The following is a 22,548-nucleotide window of genomic DNA, read 5'->3' as shown; positions in this document are numbered from 1 at the left end:
CGGAATGAGCAAAAAACTTATGTGGATAAAAAGACAACGTTTTTTCCAAAGCGAATATCTAAGCTTCTGTACGTGGTATACCAAAAGCAAAACCTGACAATAAAAGTAGAAAATATCACCTTTCTAATGATGTAAAGTAGGTTCTTATAGGTGATCAAACAACGAAGATATCACAATAGTGGCAAATAAACCCCAAATGTTCATGTTTGCGATTTTAGTTATAATGACGAATATCACAGATTTGGCGGGGGACTTTCCAAAAGCAAAGCCCTACTATGAAAGTAGAAGATCCCATCTTTACAATGATGCAAACTAGGTCGGCGTAGGTGACCAAATAGCGGAGATATCACAATAGTCTGTAATTCATCCCATTTTTCCATTTTTTTTTTGGAAATCACGCTACAGGCCGCAATTTTGATCGGATTGTCACGAAATTTTGAGAATAAATGGGGATCTCAAAGAGGAAAAAGCCTATTGATTTTGGTGAGGGTCGAACAATATTTAGGGGTCGGAATGGGCAAAAAACTTATTTGGATAAAAAGACAACGTTTTTTTCCAAAGCTAATATCTCAGCTTCTATAAGGGGTATACCAAAAGCAAAACCTGACAATAAAAGTAGAAAATATCACCTTTCTAACGATGTAAAGTATGTTCTCGTGGGTGATCAAACAACGAAGATATCACAATAGTCGCAAATTAAACCCAAATTTTCATTTTTGCGATTTTAGTTATAATGACGAATATCACAGCTTTGGTTGGATACTTTCCAAAAGCAAAGCCCTACTATGAAAGTAGAAGATCCCATCTTTACAATGATGCAAACTAGGTCGGCGTAGGTGACCAAATAGCGGAGATATAACAATAGTCGGTAATTCATCCCATTTTTCCATTTTTTTGGAAATCACGCTACTGAGCGCAATTTTGATCGGATCGTCACGAAATTTCGAGGGTTAATGAGGGTCTCACAGAGGAAGAAGCCTATTGATTTTGATGATGGTCGGATAATATTTAGGGGTCGGAATGAGCAAAAACTTTATTTGGAGAAAAAGTCAATATATATATAATATCACCTTTACAACAATGTAACGTAGGTTGTCGTAGGTGGTCTAACAACGAAGATATCGCAATAGTCGCTAATAAAACCCAACTTCTAATTTTTGCGATTTTAATAATAATGACGGATATCACACCTTTGGTTGGAGACCTTCTAAAAGCAAAGCCACCCTAAGAAAGTAGAAAATCCCATCTTTGAAATTATGCAAAGTAGGTTGGCGTAGGTAGACAAATAATAGAGATATCGCAATAGTCGTTAATGCATCCTTTTTTCCATTTTTTCTGCAATCACACTACAGGTCGGACTTTTGATCGGACATTTTCTCACAGAGATAGAAGCCTATTGATGTTGGTGATGTCGACAGTAGTCAAATATAAAATTAAATATTAAATATTTTGGCTCAGTTCGCCTTAAGCCAGCCAGATAGGTGTAAACTTTCGTATCTCCATAAAAGAAATGTTTTCGAGTGAAAAGATTATTCACAGAGGTAGTGGTGTAGGGTATCACATAGTCGGCCCCGTACCGACTATAGCCTTTTCTCACTTGTTTTGATATAAAGTCCTCCCTCTAGGTGTTCATGAAGGTCGTTAAGGTATATTGCAAATAAAATGGGCGATAAAAGACAACCTTGTTTTACTCCAGTTCAAAGTAATCAGACAGCTGGTTTCCTGACCACACTGCTGACTTTGTATTCTTGTATATCTTATCTACGAAGGTTATGATTTTAGCAGACAGACCTATTTCATGAAGTTTGTATATTAGTTAGTCCCAATTTACATTAGGCGAGTTTACTTGCGGCAATTGTCAGTTTGTAGGTGAGAGAGAGTGCTGAGAGGCAAAGGGTTATCATATGCTCCACCTCTCTCTCCTACAAAATGACAATTGCCGCAAGTAAACTCGCCCAATGTAAATTGGGACTAAGTCTCTAGGAATTCTGTCAAACGCTGACTTGAAATCTACAAAGAAGGCGTATACTTTTTTGTTTTCATTCAACTTCAAATTTACTATTGTCGGTATATTAAATATGTTGTCGACCGTTGAGTATCCTTTACGGAACCCGGCCTGGTATTCATTTAGTATCTGGTATCTATCTGTCCAACTCACTATTCTTCTATTTATCATCCCAATCATTAGTTTTCCAATACAGTTCATGAAGGTTATGCCTCTATAATTGTTTACCCTTTTTTGTATTGGAAATATTATTCCTGTACGAAAAGTTTCATAATCATCGAAACCGTTTAAAATCCTTGTAAAAGTTTCACATAGACGTTCTAAGAATAGATCAGGTGCATGGATGAAAAATTCGTATGGGATTTGGTCGTCCCCTGGCGCCTTATTGTTTTTTAAAGTTCGGAGTTGGGTTTTAATTTCCTCGATTGTGAAATTTCCGTCTAATAGTATGTCTGCGGTGTTGGAGCGAGCATACAAAATCGAGGCGGTGTTAATTGTTGGGTTCAGAAGGCATTTGAAGTAATTTTGTAATACATCTGCAGATAAACAGCAGCTAACTTTTACATTCGACTGTCTAATTTCTTTAGCGAGTCTCCACCAGGCCTTACTATCCGACGTATTGTCATTTTTTTCCTCCAAGCTCTTATAATAATCCGATTTTTTCATTTTGCATACCCAGCAAAATAAATTGGAAGCAGTGCAATGTAGACTACTTCTATCACGGCATGTTTTGATGCAGTTCAAACGGAGTCATGAAAAAGGCACTCCATTCCTCACATTTTAACCGCTTTTGAATGCAATCCAAAGAATCACATCCATTTGCAGTTAAAATGCAGTGCCAAGGGTCAGTTAAAATGCAGTGCCAAAGGGTTAGTTAAAATGCAGTGCTATGGAGTGCATCTTTCAGTAGTCACGCTCTTGTAAAAATCATGAGTGAAAATGCATAATTGGATGCACTTCCAGATTACTTGGACATATAATTTAACTGCATCTTTGGAGGCAAACATTTTGCTGGGTACATTTACATATATGTCGTCTATGTTCCCGGATTTTCTATACTTGTTGAGCAACCGCATCGCCTTGCTCCTACTCTTCAAACATGCACTATCGAACCATTTGTTTTTGAATCTAACATTTTTGGGCATACAATTTTTTCTATATGACTCATATATTACTCCAGTTAGGTCTTTGATGAATGGATTTACTGGCAATGTCTTACAATTCACAGCATGTTGATAAGAGATTTTGTGCTCATTTTTTCACGTTAATTTTGGTAAAAGATTCAGTTTTTCAGGCATCTTAGTTTTTGCACATGGTATAGAAATCATTATTATAATAGGAAAATGGTCTGACCATATTTGATCATCTACTTGGAATGTGTTCAAAACATCAAGGATTTCATGAGACACGGAACATATGTCAATTACGGAACTGCCGTTTTTACTGGCAAATGTGAACTTTCCTTCATCATCGCCTTTGACTCGTCCGTTTAAAATTACAAGACCATTGTTACCGCAGAATTCTACATATTTATTGCCGTTGGAGTTAATTATTTTATCTTTCGATGTACGCATGTTAAAGCAGTTTGTTGCAATTTCTATGGGAAGCTCTTGTTGCTCTCCAATCCGTGCATTATGGTCGCCAATAATTATTTGACTACATTGATTATATTCAACTCCACATTATAGGCTTTCAAAATCTTCCTCCCAGGTTGCTCCTCTTAAATATACCGGTACTATTTCGAATTGAAATGAGTTTAGTTCGTATTTGATTATTAATTGGCTTCCCCTATTGATAATTTAAATGTGATACTGAGGTATCGTAGTTTAAGTTTTAATACTTATTAGAACTTCTGTACCGCAACTTTCACCGCAAACCAATTTGTTTTGAAGGAACATGCATTTGCAGCCTCAATTACGACGGTAAATGTTTTTTCAAGTCCATACTTCTTGAGAAAACAGCCCGAAATGTGTAAAACTTTATGAAACCATATGTAGTGGCTGGAGAGCACGATAACTCTCGATCTCATCAACCGATATGGTCCAAAATTTGGCCTTCGTCATATTTTGTCCAAACATAGTTTCAGTTCGAAGATGGGTCCACAACTTCTGGCACTTCCCCCACATATTTAAAAAATGTAAAAAAATGGTATGCACGATTTCTTTGAACGGGGCAAACAATTTGGTCCAAAGTTTGAATCTCCTAGTATTTTGTTAGAATTTAATTTAACTTCTAAAATGACTTATATCGTTCCTCTCCTTAGGGTACCTCCCCAACAAAAGTTAAAAATTTGTGTCTAAGTGGAGTTTAGTTTTCCGTGAACAAGTCCATGCGTCCTGGCATACTGTTCCAAAAGTTATACGATGAGACTCTGATATCATTGGCGGTCCATTCCTTTAAGTACTTCCTCCTCAACACTTTCAAGTTCAAATGTCCAAAAAGGTCCACAAATTCTCAAAAGACCCTAAATACATTCGTAGATGAAAGCTTCAATTCACATATGCTGAGGGTATACACGGTGCACTTAAACCAAATTTAAATGGAAGGGGTTTACACCTGGGTAGTTTTTGGGGATTCTAAAAATAAAATGTTCATAGATGAAAAAATCAAAAAAACAAAAAATCGCCGGAGCGCTTTTTGTTTTTTGGTTTTTCTCATCTCTGAACATTGTAGTTTCAGAATCTGCAAACACATTCCTGTTGTAAGCGGTTTTTATTTAAAGTTAGTTAAGGTGCACTGTGCATAACATTATAATATATGGAGGCGATACAGTCAAACCATTCTATATCGCAATAACGGTAAAAACTACGAAGATATCATAAAAGTCAATTTTGTAGAGAATTTTCATAGCTACTACATTTTTTTAGTCCTATTTCGATAGGACTTGCGGTTTCCAAGCAAAATCGTGAAAACCTAAAAACCCCTTAAAAATATCAACTTGAATCGCGATTTATTTAAAAAGCCCTCCGGCGATTTTTTTGTTTTTTTACTTTTCTTATCTGAGAACATTGTAGTTTCAGAATCCATAAAAACTTCCCAGGTGTAAGCACCTTCCATTTAAATTTGGTTCAAGAGCACCATGTATATCTCTGTCGGCAAAGCCGACTGTTACTAGTACTTTTTTACTTGTTTCTTAATTTATTTCTAAATTTTCCTTCGCACATATGTGCGCACTGTTATGTGCGTTAGGTTTTTTTTTCACCAAATCAGCTTATAATTAATAATCTTGTGTAGAAACTCATAACACTATGATACAGGGAAATAAGGTTGTAAAAAGTGTAAACCCTAATATACATACACAATATTAAAAATAAAATCATAGTCATTTGTTCTTGAACTATCGGTGATTCTAAGAAATTTGCGAACATTGTCTACCTTAAAATTAATATTCTCAATTCCACAATGTTCGAGTTTTATGATCATATTTCGACTTGATACCATTTTGGTTATACAGTCGTATAGTGTCACATTCTCGGTTCAAAGTAGACTAATCTTATGACACAATTGCCTACATAGTCAATTAAATTTCGGAGAAATGCCCACTGAATTTCCCAGTCGTGTCATAATATATTCCATCTTATTGTACATCAGAACCAATAGCAATGTATTTTTCGCTAGTAAAGACAGGATATTATATCGTTTTTTATGCTAGGACTCCCGTTTCGACGCTTACTTGTGTTGCAGTGCAAGTAATATTCCCTTTTCTTGCGTTGCCTAGCTACTCTACTGGATAAAGTCTCAAAGCAAAAAAAAAATCTCTTGATATTTGGAAAATGAAATATAGCTAAAAAAATGCTAAATTAAACACACAACAGAAAAAAAACTTTCTTCAATTTACACACACATAATAGCAAATTATGCATACGATGTTGGGAGTTTTAACGAATGCAAAACAAATAATGAACTGGGAAGCAAAAGAAAAAAGTGCTGGGGAAGCATGGTGAAAATTCACTTTATTAAGCCAGCAAATATTTTGTGTGAAAAATTGTCTATTCCTAGTAATGAGATGAAGGAGAAGGCGATATTTTAAAAAGAGGTTGGAATTTCAACTACATGACCCAAATTAATTTTTGTTTTGCCGCACGCAGCCTCGAAGTAAATCTCTTTAAATATTGATGGCCAGAGTACAAAGTTGGTCCTTGTGTTGTGCCCCCAAAATCTACATCATCATTGTGGCCGCCCACGCTTTACCATAAACTTCAAGAAACAAAATCAATCGCCTTTCGTAGTGCCGTCAAACATCGATTTGGAAAAATGGAAATTAGAAATGCTAATTGAAAATCGTTCATTTGCTTGCCTGTCTGTCTGTTTTTCTTTTTCCATCTATTTGTGTCAGTCAGTTAGGGTTTATGTTTGCTTCCTCGCTGGCTGGATGACTGGCTTAAGAGTTGGAGGTTTGAATGTCCTCCATTTCATTTACATTTTCAACAAAATCTTACATACATTTTCATATTGCAAATGAGCATTTACCGTGTTTGTATGCTGGCATTAGGGTTTTGGGTTTTTTTCTTTTTCTCTCCTTCTCTCTCGCCCTCAAAGTAAATTGGCATAAAACGAGCTGCTGAAGTGGGCGTTAGAAAATTTACAAACAGTATTTGCTTTTACAATTCTATGGAGTAATAAACTTTCTTAATGTTGAAATCTGCGAAAAGATGAAGTATTGCTGAGCTGACTGTATGTTGTTGGCGAGGGGAAAAAAACTAATTAAAAACTGAATTGAAATTTATGTTAATTCTTCTATTTAATTCTTCGCTTTCCAGTGGAAAAACTTTAAATCCTGCATACTGGGAAGTTGTTGGATAAGGGAAAAGAACATTTCGGAATAGATTGGAAATTATCTACTTAAAATGGAAAATGCAGTTTCGGGAGATACTAACATTTTTTATACCCTCCGCCATTATATTGGCGATATAATAAAAATTACAAATTTGTCATTAAGTTTGTAACACATCGAAATATTCATCGGAGACCCTATGACGTATATATGTATGTTCTAAGTCGATATAACCATGTTCGTCTGTCCATCCGCCCGTCTGTTGAAATCAAGATACAGCTCGCAATTTTTAAGATAGAGCTTTGTAATTTCGTGTAGAAGTTTCTATTAATCCTAGGATGTTTGGAATTGCAAATCGGCTATATCGGTCCACGTTTTGATATAGTCCCCATAGAACGGTAACACCAGAGTTTTGGTATTTTGAAGGTTTTAGTATCTTCATCACGAAATAGTTGGGGGTATAAAACTTTCCCCCAGAATTTTGTCGCTATAGATCCACCTTCATATAGCCCCCATAGAATGGTGCCTTCCGATTTTCGGCATTTTTATACCCTCCACCATAGTATGGAGGGTATATTAAGTTTGTTTTTCCGTTTGTAACGCATTAAAATACTCATTTGCGACCCTATAAAATATATATATTCTTGATCAGGGTAAAATTCTGAGTCGATCTGTGCACGTCCGTCCGTCCGTCCGTCTGTGGTAATCACTCTAGCATCCACAAAAATGGAGATAGGACGCTGAAATTTTGGGAAAGAGCGTCTTTTGTTTGCAGGCAGGTCAAGTTCGATGATGGGCTATATCGGTCCACGTTTTGGTATAGCCCCCATATAACGGTACCCCCCGATTTACGGTATTTTGATGTTTTTAGCTACATTTTAAGCCCGATTTAGATAAAATTTGACATTTAGGGTTCTTAAGTGTCAATAAACTTATATGACAAAACTTGTGGGCATAGGTCCACGTTTTGGTATAGCCCCCATATAACGGTACCCCCCGATTTGCGGTATTTTGAAGTTTTTAGCTACATTTTCAGACCGATGTAGCTATAATTTGACATTTTGGGTTCTTAAGTGTCAATAAGCTTATATAACAAAAGTTGCGGACATAGGTCCACGTTTTGGTATAGCCCCCATATAACGGTACCCCCCGATTTACGGTATTTTGACGTTTTTAGCTACATTTTCAGAGCGATTTAGCTATAATTTGACATTTAGGGTTCTTAGGTGCCAATAAACTTATATAAGAAAACTTGTGGACATAGGTCCACGTTTTGGTATAGCCGTCATATAACGGTACCCTCGATTTACGGTATTTTGGCGTTTTTAGCTACATTTTCAGACCGATTTAGCTATAATTTGACATTTAGGGTTCTTAAGTGCCAACAAACTTATATAGCAAAACTTGTGGACATAGGTCCTCGTTTTGGTATAGCCCCCATATAACGGTACCCCCGATTTACGGTATTTTGACGTTTTTAGCTACATTTTCAGACCGATTTAGCTATAACTTGACATTTAGGGTTCTTAAGTGTCAATAAACTTATATAACAAAAGTTGTGGACATAGTTCCACGTTTTGGTATAGCCCCAAAATAACGGTAACCCCCGATTTACGGTATTTTGACGTTTAAAGCTACATTTTCAGACCGATTTAGCTATAATTTGACATTTAGGGTTTTTAAGTGCCAATAAACTTATATAAGAAAACTTGTGGACATAGGTCCACGTTTTGGTATAGCCCCCATATAACGGTACCCCCGATTTACGGTATTTTGACGTTTTTAGCTACATTTTCAGACCGATTTAGCAAAAAATTGACATTTAGGGTTCTTAAGTGTCAATAAACTTATATAACATAATAATATAATTTGACATTTAGGGTTCTTAGGTGCCAATAAATTTTATATAAGAAAATTTGTGGACATAGGTCCATGTTTTGGAATAGCCCCCATATAACGTTACCGCCCGATTTCAGGTATTTTGACGTTTTAAGTGACATTTCTAGACCGAATTAGCTATAATTTGATATTTACAGTTCTTAGTGACCAAAAAACTTATATTCGAAAAAAATATGAACATAGGTACATGTTTTGGTATAGCCCCATATAACGGTACCTCCCGATTTTTGTGATTTTTACCTACAAGTTTTAACCGAATTAGCTGTAATTCGAACATTTGACATTTGAAGTTCTTAGTGGTCACCACACCTCTCCACCAAAAATTGTCGGGAAAGTTCGATGTATTGATAAAGCCCCCATATAACGGTACCTCCCTATTTACAGTAATTTGATGATTTTAGCTACAATATTAAACCGAACTAGCAGTAATTTGACATTTGAAGTTCTTAGTGGTCACAACACATCTCCATCAAAAATTGTCAACATAGGTCCATGTTCGGATATAGCTCCCATATAACGGTACCTCCCAATTTTCAGTAATTTTGCAATTTTAGCTACAATTTTTAACCGAACTAACTGCAATTTGACATTTGAAGGTTGTAGTGGTCACCACACATCTGCATCAACAATTTTCAACATAGCCCCAATATAACGATACTTCCCGATTTTCGGTACGTTGAGGATTTTACTTAAAATGTTTAACAAACGTATGTCCATGTTTTGGAATAGCCCCAAAACAAACCTCCCGATTTTCCGTACCTTAGCTTTATTTTCTGGATGAACTTTCTGTAATTTGAAATTTAAAAGCCAACAAAAATTCTGCAACAAAAATTGTTCATTTAAGTTCATATTTTCGTATAGCCCACATACCTCCGAACTAGCTGTTAATGACATTTGAAGTTCCCACGTTATGTACCGATTTTCGGTATTATTCTAGCTGCAATTTTTAACCGAATTAGGAGTTATTTGACATTAAATGCTCCCATCAAAAACTGTCAACATAGGTCCATGTTTTATTATAACCCCTATATAACGGTACATCCCAATTTCTAGCCCACCAAAAATTGTCAACATATGTACATAGTTAGATATAGGCACCATAAAAAAGGGCCTCCCGGATGAAGCATTTTATGTACATTATATCTGACATTTTAAAGTACCCACTTAGAGTTGGGGACAGGAATGAAAACTAATTATTCCATTTTTGTTCAGAATATTTTATGGTGGAGGGTATGAAAAGTTCGGCCCGGCCGAACTTAACGCTTTTTTACTTGTTAATGTTGTGGTCATAATAATCCACCGAATGTTTAAATTTGGTATTTGAACTATAAAAGTTTATATATGAAATTTGTCGGTATAGGTCTACGCTTTCATAGAACGGTACCTCTCGATTTCCGGTATTTTGAAGGTCCTCATTTGATGTATAAAACTTTCCATATGAAATTTGTCGGTATAGGTCCACTCCTTCATATAGCCTCCATAGAGCGGTGCCTCCAGATTTTCCGTATTTTGAAGGTTATAGCCACAATAACCAACCTAAATGACTGAAATTTGGTATATAGTCTACATTTGAAGTATAAAACGTTCCATATGGAATTTGTCGTTATAAGACCACGCCTTCATGTAGCCCCCATAGAACGGTACCTCCCGATTTTCGGTATTTTGAAGGTTATAGCCACAATAGCCCACCGAATTGGCTGAAGTTTGGTATGTTGTCTTCACTTGGGGTATGAAACTTTCCATATGAAATTTTCAGATATTGTCCATGCCTTCATATAGCCCCCATAGAACGGTACCTCCCGATTTTTAGTATTTTGAAGGTTATGGTCACAACAACCCACCGAAACGGCTAAAATTTGGTAATTCGTCTTCATATTGGAGTATAAAACTTTCCCCCTGGAACTTGTCGGTACAGGTCCATAGAACGGTACCTCCCAATTTTTGCTATTTTGAAGATTATGGTCACAACAACCCACCGAAATGGCTGAAATTTGGTATTCAATCTACTTTGAAGGTAAAAACCTTTCCGACTGAAATTCGTAAGTATAGGTCCACGTTTCTGTATAGCCCCCATAGAACTCTACATCCCGATTTTCGTAATTCTGAAACTTGTGACGTCAATATTCCACTGAAAAACTGACATTTTTTATTCAGTCCTCTATGAGGTTATAAAATATTCCAGAAGAGAATTATCAGTATAGATCCACGTCATCTTATATCCCCCCATAAAAGCGTACCCTTAATTCTCGGTATTTTGAAGGTTAACCACATTGTTTTACCGAAATTGCTGAAAATTGGTATTTAGTGTTCTTCATAAACGAAAGGAAACTAATTGTTCCATTTTACTTCAATACAATCGTGGTGGAGGGTATAGCAATTATAAGGTCTGTACTAATATAATACTGAGTACACTTTGTATTTCTTCTCAAGTTACTTCAGGAAGAAAGGTTTTTTTTTTTTTGAAAATTATCGTATTGCAAATTAAGCGTAAATCAAAGTACACGAAGATTTTTCCTCTAAATCTGTATACTAACATATTTTCATTGCAGTTCCCTCTGGGGACTTGGCGTGGTTGTTGCTGGTAGTGGGGCCGTACTACATGTTACACCTCCTCATCTGCCTTGCTCGACTTACTCAACTAACTAACTTACTCAAATAACTAAAATGAATATAGTACACAAATAAAAAAAGGCCGCGCGATGCGTATAACAGGAGATTTAAGCTCACTTAGATTAAGAAGAATGTAATAATAGATTTTATACGGACCCTAATCATTGTTTAAATTAACCGCAAGGTTAATACACCCTCCGCACACCATCTAAAACATTTTTGCGCCATGAAACTCATGATTTCACTTGTTATACTTATGTACTATGTAGCGTATGATTACTGCCATCATGTAAACGGCACCTTGCACTATGCTACGTATAATTATAATACCACAGAAACAATTTCTCAATTTCAACAAATGAGAATTTAAAAAATATATTTTTTGTTAAATACACTCTAAAACTCTACCCAAAAAAATATTTTAAACTACATACCGTATTCATGCTTTATTGCCATTTACTTACCGTGACACAACTTTTGGCAACCAATCACCACCGCAATATTTGGCCAAAACTGGATCATTAGTTGAACTGCCATCGTAAAATATCAAATGATCACGTTCTCCGGTGCAATCCGACCAGGCACGTATTGAACGCGAGGTTTTGTTAAAACTTGCAATAGACCTGTGTGTTTTTTTTTGTGTGAGCGCATGAATGAATGAAAGAAAAAATGGAAAGAATTGTAAAAGAAAATCAGTAAAAAATATTCCAAAGAGCAAACAATTAAATTGACGAAGAGAATAGCTCAATCTAACAGCTTGGTATAAAAGATAACAACATGGAATGGAATTTGAAAGTAACCAAGAAAAATAACGAAGAATTTTGGGATATGCTTTGCCAAAAAGGAAATCCATTATCCCACCGTACCATTTAGCAACCACCCACCCACCGCTAATCTGTCTTTTACTCTATACTCGTACTTTGGGGAATGCATCAATTGCTTGATTGGCATTACTAATCGCTTAGAGAGAAGGTTGTTTTTTGTGGTGGTGGTGTTAAATGGAATAAATCGCTATTTCTTCTTTGTGGCCATTTGATGAATGGGAAACAAATTGGAAATGTGTTGGGGAATTTTGTATGAATGGAATTGACGAGGCCTTCCACTATTCTAGAGAATAGCTGATGGCCTCTTGAAGAGGAATTCTACCTCTCTCCAGTAGGCTTTTTACTGTTTCATAGAATAGCTGAATGCCTCTCATGGAAGCCTTCTACTTTTACAGAATAGTTATGGCCACTTGAAGAGGCCTTCGTCCTCTCTTCAGGAGGCTTTCTACTATTGCATAGGATAGCTAAAGGTCTCTTGGGGACAAATTGTACTTTTACAGAATACCTGACTAGGCCTTATACTATTCTAGACAATTGCTGATAGCCCCCTAGAGGCCTTCTACTTCGATAGAATAGTTGATGACCTCCTGAGGAGGTCCTATACTATTTTAGAGAATAGCTGCTGACTTCCGGAGAAGGCCTTCTACTATTCTTGAGAATCCTGAAATGTTCTCATACTATTCTAGAGAATAGCTGATGGCTCCCTGAGGATGCCTTCTACTATTCCAGAGTTGGCCTCTTGTGGGGCCTCTACGATTTTATAATATAGCTGATGGGCTTCCGAGGAAGCCTTCTACTATTCTAGATGATACCTGATGGTCTCCTGAGGAGGCCTTCTACTATTTTAAAGAATAGCCGATGGCCTCCTGAGGAGACCTTCTTCTATTCTAGAGAATAGCTAATGTCCTGCTCAGGAGGCCTTGTTATGCTCTAGAGAATAGCTGAAAGCTTCCTGAGGTGGTCTTCTGCTATTTCAGAGAATAGGTGATGGCCTCCATTGGAGGCCTTTCACAATTCTAGAGAAAAGCTGATGGCCTCCTCTGTAGGCCTTCTACTTTTCTAGAGAAGAACATATGGCCTCCTGAGCAGGCCTTAAGCAATACTAGAGAATGTTTGATGGCCTGAGAAGCCGTTCTGCAATTCTACCGAGAAGTTGATGGAGACCTTGTGGCCTCCTGAAGAGGCTATTCTAGAGAATATCTGATGGCCTCCTGTGGAGGTCTTCTTCTTTTCCAAAGAACAGCTGATATCTTCCTGAGAAGACCTTCTGCTAATCTAGAGTATAGCTGATGGCCTCATGAGGAGGCTTTTTACTCTTCTTGAATATAGTTAAAGGCCTGCTGAGAAGACCTTCTACTCTTATAGGGCGCATCTGATGGCCTCCTTAGGATGCCTTCTACTATTCTATAGAATAGTTGATGGCCTACTGAGGAGGCCTTCTACAATTCTGAAAAGTATCTGATGGCCTGTGGAGGAGGCCTTTTGCAATTCTGGAAAATAGCTGATGGCCTCCTGAGGAGGCTTTCCATCATACTCATACTTATGGTAGGGATATCAGATAGCTTCTTGAAGAGGCCTTCTACTGATCCTTAGAATAGCTGTAAGCCTCTTGAGGAGGCCATCTATTCTATTCCATAGTAAAGCTGATGGCCTCCTGAGGAGGCCTTCTACTATTCCATAGAATAGTTGAAGGCCTCTTGAAGAAGCCTTATACTTTTTCTTAGAATAGCTGGGGGCCTCTTGAGGAGGCCTTCTACTATTCCATAGCATAGCTGGAGGCCTGTTAAGGAGGCCTTCTACTATTATAGAGAATAGCTGATGGCCTCCTGAGGCGCCCTTTTACTATTGCCTGTAATAGCTGATGGCCTCCTGAGGAGAACTTCTACTATTCTCGAGACTAGCTGACGCCCTCCTGAGGAAGCCTCTACTATTCTACGGAATATGAGTTTGCCTCCTGATTGCCTTTTCTAGAGAATAACTGATGGCTTCCTGAAGATGCCTTCAACTATCCTAGATCATACTTATGGTAGAGATATCAGATAGCTTCTTGAAGATGCCTTCTACTATTCTAGAGAATATCTGATGGCCTCCTGAAGAGGCTCTCTAGTATTCCCGAGAATAGCTGGTAGCCTTTAGAAGAGGCCTTCTACTATTCTAGAGAATAGCTGATGTGTTCCTGAGGACGCCGTCTATTATTCTTGGAAATAACAATTCTAGACATTAGCTGCTGTTGCCCTGCGGAGGTGACCTTCTGTTATTCTAGAGAGTATCAAATTGCCTCTTGTGGTTATTCTAGAGTATAGCTGATGGCGTCCTGAAGAGGCCGCCTAGGTGTCCTGATGGCCGCCTAGGTTGTGGCCTCTTGAGAAGGCTTCTACTATTCCATAGAATTGCTGGATGTCTTCTACTAGGGTGGGGTGATTCGCGTTTCGGATTTCTGGGATTGTACTGAGCAAAAAAGTCCACTAGACCATATGTCTACGATGAAAATCGAGCCTCCAGATTTCTGTTTTGTATCCACGTTTTTGGATATTTTGGCATATAACAGGCAAGCCATTGAAATTTTTGATCAAACCCTAAGACAAAAATTGTAGCCAAGACGATAATTAAGAACACTACGCGCCACGGCATTTTTGGGCTTGTGGATAAAAAACTACAAGTAAAAATCGGGAGGCTCGATTTTCACCGTAGACTAATGGTCTTGTGGACTTTTTTTGCTTAGTACAATCCCAGGAGTCAGAAACACGAAGGACCCAAAAAGATGTTTTCCCTCCATACAAATAGCCCCGGCATACATTCTACTATTCCATTGAATATCTTTCTAGCCGATGGTCTACTTAGGAAGCTATTTACTATTCGATAGATTCGCCTCTTGAGAAGGCTTTTCTAGCTCATCAGTAATTCTATAGAATGTTGCAAGGCCTCCTCAAGATGCCGTTAAATGTTCTGCAAACGTTCTTACTAATCTTTGAATGTATTTATATAGTTAACCCCCCTTCATATTGTTCTCTAAAGTCGTTGTTATCCCTTAATTGCATTACCCTAAAAGTTCTTCACCTATTCGACAATACAAAAGCGTTCCCCTTTGAATAGCAAAATTTGTATATTAAAATATGTTCCCTTATCTTACCTCTTATTCCCTTCTGTTTCTTTTGTAAATCATTTGAGTGCATACAATTTGCTCTTAGATGTCATTCCTTTCTTTTTTTTTGCTCCCAAACAAATTTTCCATTTTGCCTATTTTACATGTCACACACTCAATAGCAAAGCCACAAATATACATTTCCCTTCTCTCAACAACAACGGCAACAACTTACACATGATTGGTTTTTGGGGAAAAACGAAGGGAAACCCATCTTTTAAGCCACTACACTTACCTCTTAACTAAAGCTTTATGTTGATTTTCTTGGCTGACAGCAATCATGGCATGTTTGCTGGTAGGAACTTCTTTTTGCCGTATGGTCCAGTAGCACGTGACATTTCTCGGATACATGCCAGGATAATTGGGACTTTGCAAACGGCATTTGTTGCGATAGCATTCATCGAATTGACGTGTACAATATGTGCCGGGCGTGACACGTCCCAGCTCCAAGGGCTTATCGGGCAAACCATATCTGTTGCAAGAAACAAGAAGAAGAAAGAAAATGGAAATAACGTCAATATCAAAATGTGAACATGAAAATAAACATGTAATAGGTTTAAAAACAGATATTTTGTCAAGTTTTACACAATTTTGCACATACATATGTAGTCCTGTTGCTGGCATTGTTGGTCAATAATGAATGAAATGCAAACAGGTAGGAAGGTAGATTGTATTAAACACATTGTTGATTGGTAACCAAAGACTTGCAATTTGTTTGAAATTTGTCGAATGCAAAGAAAAATGCTTTCACATCCAGGATAAAGATTAATGCTGAAGAAATTTTTGGCAAAGAATTGAAAATTCTTTGCCCGTGTTCGGTTTACTCTATTATTGTGTGGTTATAAATATACAAAAATAGTTTATAATTTATTAAACATCACTTTTTTCTCTGTGGTAAATTTAAATTATTGCTTTTCTAGATATATGTGGCGTATGATTTATTTGAACATAACAGGTGTTTGTATGATTAATATATGTTGCGTTGCCATTAAGGCGTATGATTATTTTTATTACGTATGCGGTTTTTATAGGAAGGAAAAGCATAAATAAATAATAAATTATTTCACAATTCGCTGTTAAACTAATTGGAATTTATTTTATTCATTTGGCTTCCGGTAAAAATAAAAAACAACTATGCTAATAATTCATTTTGAGACTTAATGTAGAAAATCTGAAAAAATCCAAATATTTCAATATATGAAATCTGCTTTTTTGTTATATAGATATTTGACATTTAAATACATATACACAAAAAGTAGTAGCTGTTAAAATAGTTTTTATTTATGTTTAATTCATTTCATTTTAGATGTTTATAGGTACTAGAAAGAACTGGTTGGTGTAGAGGATGCAAGATACCAAGGAATGGTCCTGACCTGCTTTAAATGGCAAAGCCCAGGACTTATCTTGAAATGTCTTCCACCTCAAGTGGACACTGACCTTCCCGTGATGTAACCCGGTGCACTGCTTTAATACTCGTTAAAAGCAGTGAGTTAATATGTGCCGCGTGTTTACCAATATCAAGCCTTAAAAAAGAAGATGAAAATAAACAACTGTAAGAAGAAGAAAACTAACCACAACATAGGCCTATGTCCACAATTATTGATTGTAAAGTTTTTCACCACCGGAAATTATTAATGCCAATGACATCCATTTTTGCCCGAAAATGTAGATAAAAGCATAACAAACTCGAAGTCGGCGGTACCCTATATGGGGCTATACCAAAACTTGAAGCTATGTCGGCAAAATTTGGTGGAGAAGTTTTTCAAGATGAGGTTTTTGATTTCCTTTATTTTTTGCTGTGGTGATGCTGTTGACTAACAAAACATTTTAATAAATTTTCAGATATTTTTTTGACTAACGGTACCAGAGATATCGCGCCTTGAAAAAGTCAAATTCTGTACAAACTACATGCAATGAAATACCCATAACTTCTTTAATATTGGTCCAAATTGAAAAAATCTTTTTTTGTATGTTTTGTTGTTTTATCAGCTATTAAATGAAAAATACCGAAAAAAATTGCACAGTGGGCTTGGATTCTATTTTCGCGATTTAATATTTAAAATCAATTTTTAAAGATGTTCGATCCCTTCGATTTTCTTTAAATTTTTTTGTATTAAACTACGTTTAATTACAAAAATTTTAAGTCCTATGTGGTAATGGGATTCGGAGGACTACTATTTTTTCTGAATTTTTTAAAATTTGTCAATTCAATTTTTCCTTTCCTTTGTCCAAAATTTATTATTTTATTAAAAAAATTAAAAGTTTAATTTATAAATATTTGTTTTGATTTTATATTTATGAATTTATCTCAAACATCTTAAAAACTGCGTCATTTTTCGATTTTGAAAATGCATCAGCGAAAATTCCATTAAAGCCCACTGTGCATTTTTTTCTATTTTTTATGATAAATATATAATGATAAATATGTACTCTTAGCTTCAAAAATACAGGAAATACAAATTTTGGACAAAGGTATTAAGGAAAAATTTTATTGACAAATTTTAAAAAAATCAGAAAAAATAGTAGTCGTCCGAATCCCATTACCACATAGGACTTAAAATTTGTGTAATTGAACGTAGTTTAATACAAAAAAATTTAAAGAAAATCGAAGGGGTCGAACATCTTTAAAAATTGATTTTAAATATTAAATCGCGAAAATAGAATCCAAGCCCACTGTGCATTTTTTTTCGGTATTTTTCATTTAATAGCTGATAAAACAACAAAACATACAAAAAAAGATTTTTTCAATTTGGACCAATATTAAAGAAGTTATGGGTATTTCATTGCATGTAGTTTGTACAGAATTTGACTTTTTCAAGGCGCGATATCTCTGGTACCGTTAGTCAAAAAAATATCTGAAAATTTATTAAAATGTTTTGTTAGTCAACAGCATCACCACAGCAAAAAATAAAGGAAATCAAAAACCTCATCTTGAAAAAGTGTCCGATTTCACTCAGAAAATGTGTTTGGAAAAAATGGTTTTAGATCCCAAGTATGTTTGGACGTATTCCGTTTCAGACAACTTGAGTTGATGTAGCCATGTCCGTCCATTTGTCTGTCTAGCTGGCTGCTGCGCACGAACGTATCAACCGATTTGGTTCAAGTTTTGGGTATCATAATATTTTGTCCAAACTTAGATTAAGTTCGAAGATTGGCCATATTGGGCACCTTCCCCACAAAATTCAAACATTTTCTGTAAAATCCCAGAAAAACGTTCGATGCCAAAGATGCCATTGAATCATGGGTGCAAGTGAGCTGGCATGTCATCTTTTTAGCATCTTCATCGATGAATTTTATAAGAGCGTGGACCCCAAAAGATGCTATTCATTTTTGGATCCAAAGCATGTCATTTACATCAATGCTTTGACATGTCATTTACACCAATGCTTTGACATGTCATTTTCACCAACCCTTTGCAATGACATTATCATTACAAGAGTTTTAACAACAAGTCTCCGAGAACATCAAACCCATTGTAAATAATTAATCTTATATATTTAGAAAAATGTGTATAAATAAAACACAAAATTCATCTCTATTGGATCGATGAAATGGGTTCAAATGCAGATGAAAAGATCGGATCATTCGCGACTTCCAATTTGTTGGTTTAAATGCTGATGAAAATATCGGATCTTTCACGACTTCCTTTGCATGGGTTCAAATGCTAATGAAAAGATCGGATTTTTCACGACTTCGTTTGAACCAATTCAAAAGATGTCATGAAATCACATCATCGAATGGAACCCCTTCCTTCAAATTTTGCTGGGATGGTGTTAATAATAACTCTAGAAGGAAGCAATCGATTTGATCCATGCTTTGCACAACGTATTTTTGTTATATAGTTCGGGTCGAATATGGACTCTATTGGTTTACTCCTTTGGGTACCTCCCACACAAAATTCGGAAAAAGTGAAAATTAAGACCTTCTCTCGGATCGTTTGAATTTTTTCAGCATGTTGTCCTTGCGACCATAAAATTTTTTTCGGAGACAAGTCCATACTTTCTTTTATAATGGTCTAAAAGCTCCAAGGAACCCTGATGGAACCAACTAAAATGGCAAATCCCCAAGATAATTCCCGCAGGGAGTTTCTGCTTGGTCCAAACTTTGCACATCATAGTGGCGTACCCAGTCATGTATTAGGTTGGAATATGTAGTGTATCGGTCCCATCCTTCGGGTACCTCCCACGCACAATTTGGGAAAAGTGCAGTTTGAGAGCTGGTCTCAGATCCATTTAATTTTTTTTGCAGAAGGTAGTTTTCACGTTCCTTATTACAACTGTACAATTTATTTTCAGATTAAGTCCATGCTTCCTGAGATAATATCTCAAAAGCTCCGAAAACACTGCCGACACATACTAAAATGGCTAGTGTGTAAGATAACTCTCAAACTTTTTCAAAACTTTTTTTCCAAATTTAGTTAAAGGTAATTTAATATTTTCCATTTACATTGCGGTACCCACAGATTCCTCCTATTTTGAAGCAAACTCGTGATACAAAATCAATATATTTTATATACGGCATAATCATTGTTTCCCTTTTTTTGTCAGAGGCTGAGGGTATATCTCCTTTAGCATATCTGACTGCTATTTTCTTAATCGTTTTAAACCACTTTGAGTCCTAAATGCAAAATCGTATTGAAGTACTTTAAATCGAGCCGTACCGGTATATAGGGGCTATACTAAAACATGGACCTATGTCCACTATTTTTAATGGAGAAATTTGTTGACCACTGGGAACCCAAAATGTCAAATTCCAACTTATTCGCTCTGAAAATATGGCTGAAAAAGTCAAAATACCTGAAATCGGCGTACATTTATTGGTGGAAATTTTTTTACCACTAGGAAACCTAAATGCCAATTACAGATTATTCACTCTGACATTATAGCTGAAAACGTCAAAATACTTGAAATCAGGTGGTATCGTTGTATGCGGGACATGTAGACATGTTTTTTAATCAAGAAGTTTATTTACCACGTTTAACCTTAAATGTCAAATTACAGCGAATTCGGTCTAGCAATGCAGCTAACAACGTCAAAATATCCGAAATCAAGTGGTACCGTTATATGGGCTATATCCAAAACAAACTTGACCTGCCTGCAAACAAATATATCAATTTTTGTGGGTACTGGAGTGCTTACCACAGACGGACGGACACGCATAGATCGACTCACAATTTCTTACTTTATAGGTTCGAAAATGTTTATTTCAATGCATTACAAACGGAAAAACAAACATAATATACCCACCATACTATGGTAGAAGGAAAATTTTCAGAGTCCTGTCCGTCCGTTCGTCTGTACTTATGTCGGTTTGTCTGGCTGGCTAAAATGGTGCGCACTATAACTCTAGTATGGGTCAACCAATTTGATCCTCCAAATGCTGCTTCCAGACAAAGATTACTGGATGACACTGTGGCGCAAAGGTTTGCACACCCGCCTTGCACTCAGAAGGTCTGCGGTTCGATTCCCAGACCAGGCAAATTTAAATTTTCAACAGTGGCAAAATACACCTCAGAGTATTAAACATACTGTTTTTGCAACAAACGAATTGTTGGGAAATTGTTTTTAACACTTTTTATACCCTACACCACTATGTGGGGAGGGTATTATAAGTTGGTTTTGGCCAAAAAGTTTGTAACGCATCGAAATAATGGTCGTAGTCCCATACTTATATATACCAAAATGAATGTCTCGACGAGCTGAGTCGATCTGGCTATGTGTGTGCGTCCGTCAGTCCGTCCGTCTGTCCGTCTGTCCATCTAAACCTTGTAATCACGCTACAGGCCGCAATTTTGATCGGATCGTCACGAAATTTTGGATGTTGATGGGGGTCCCGGAGGGGAAGAAGCCTATTGATTTTGGTGATGGTCGGATAATATTTAGGGGTCGGAAAGGGCAAAAACCTTAGGTGGATAAAAAGACAACGTTTTTTTCCAAAACCAATATCTCAGCTTCTATATGGGGTATACCAAAAGCAAAACAATAACAATGAAAGCAGAAAATATCACCTTTCTAATGATGTAAAGTAGGTGCTCATAGGTGATCAAACAACGAAGATATCGCAATAGTAGCAAATAAAACCCCAATTTTCATGTTTGCGATTTTAATTATATTAAAAAATATCACAGCTTTGGTTGAAAAAAGCAAAGTCTGACTATGAAAGTAGAAGATCCCGTCTTTACAATGATGTAAACTAGGTCGGCGTAGGTAACCAAATAACGGAGATATCGCAATAGTCGGTAATACATCCCATTTTTCTATTTATTTGGAAATCACGCTACAGGTCGCAATATTGATCGGATCGTCACGAAAATTTCAGGGTAAATGGGGGTCTCACAGATGAAGAAGCATATTGATTTTGGTGATGGTCGGATAATATTTAGGGGTCGGAATGGGCAAACACTTATTTGGAGAAAAGTCAACATTTTATTTTAAAGCCAATATCTCTGTTTTTTTAAGAGGTATATCAAAAGCAAAATCTGGCAAGGAAAATAGAAAATATCACCTTTACAACGATGTAAATTAGGTTGTCATAGGTGGTCAAATAGCAGAGATATGGCAATAGTCGATAATGCATCCCATTTTCCGATTTTTTTGTAATCACGCCACAGGTCGCAATTTTGATCGGATCGTCACGAAAGTTTAGGGGTTAATGGGGGTCCCACAGAGGAAGAAGCCTACTGATTTTAATGATGGTCGGATAATATTCAAGGGTCGGAATGGGCAAAAACTTATTTGGAGACAAATTTAAAGTTTTATTCTTTGTGAATATATTGGCTTCTAGTAGGGGTATTCCAACGACAAAGCATGTCAGTGGAAGAAGAAAATATTACATTTACATTGGTGTAAAGCAGGTTGGCGAAGGTGGTCAAACAAGGGAGATACCGTAATAGTCGGTAATGCATCCAATTCTTCTATTTTTTTGCAATCAAGGTACAGGTCGTAATTTTGATCGGATGGTCACGGAATTGTAGTTGCTTATGGGGGTCCCAGAGACAAAGAGGCATATTATTTTTGGTGGTAGTCGGTTTATATTCCCTAAAAGAAATGTTTACTTGTGAAAAGCTTATGCGCAGGGGTAGTGGTGTTGGGTATCACATGGTCGGCCCCGTCCCGACTATAGCCTTTGCTCACTTGTTTATTATAAATTTTTATAATTTTTATTTGCAATAAATATTTTTTTAAAATAAAATAAAAAATTTATTTGTTGCATCTACATTTCTGGCACAAATTTGCTGTAACTGGTAATTAGGTTTTACACGCAGCAACAATTTTGGAGCCACATGAGCCGAATA

General features: G+C 36.5%; 1 protein-coding gene across 12 annotated transcripts in view; it reads right to left on the bottom strand.

Annotated features, from left to right (window-relative positions):
• The window catches only part of LOC141402723 (uncharacterized), a 688,471-nt gene that overhangs the window by 269,850 nt on the left and 396,073 nt on the right, over window positions 1-22,548 (bottom strand). For all 12 annotated transcript variants that reach the window (XM_073984599.1, XM_073984586.1, XM_073984598.1 and 9 more), the window contains 2 exons: window positions 15,490-15,726; window positions 11,753-11,911 (listed from right to left, as the gene is read on the bottom strand). In XM_073984599.1, coding sequence (XP_073840700.1) covers window positions 11,753-11,911; window positions 15,490-15,726 — 396 coding nt within the window. The remainder of the gene's footprint in view (window positions 1-11,752; window positions 11,912-15,489; window positions 15,727-22,548) is intronic.

Source organism: Musca autumnalis, unplaced genomic scaffold (genome assembly GCF_047663935.1).
Source record: "Musca autumnalis isolate F117 unplaced genomic scaffold, ASM4766393v1 scaffold_4, whole genome shotgun sequence".
In the NCBI taxonomy this organism is placed as follows: Eukaryota; Metazoa; Arthropoda; class Insecta; order Diptera; family Muscidae; genus Musca; species Musca autumnalis.
The sequence above is the reverse complement of the archived record's forward strand: the minus strand, read 5'-3'. Positions and strand labels throughout refer to the sequence as shown.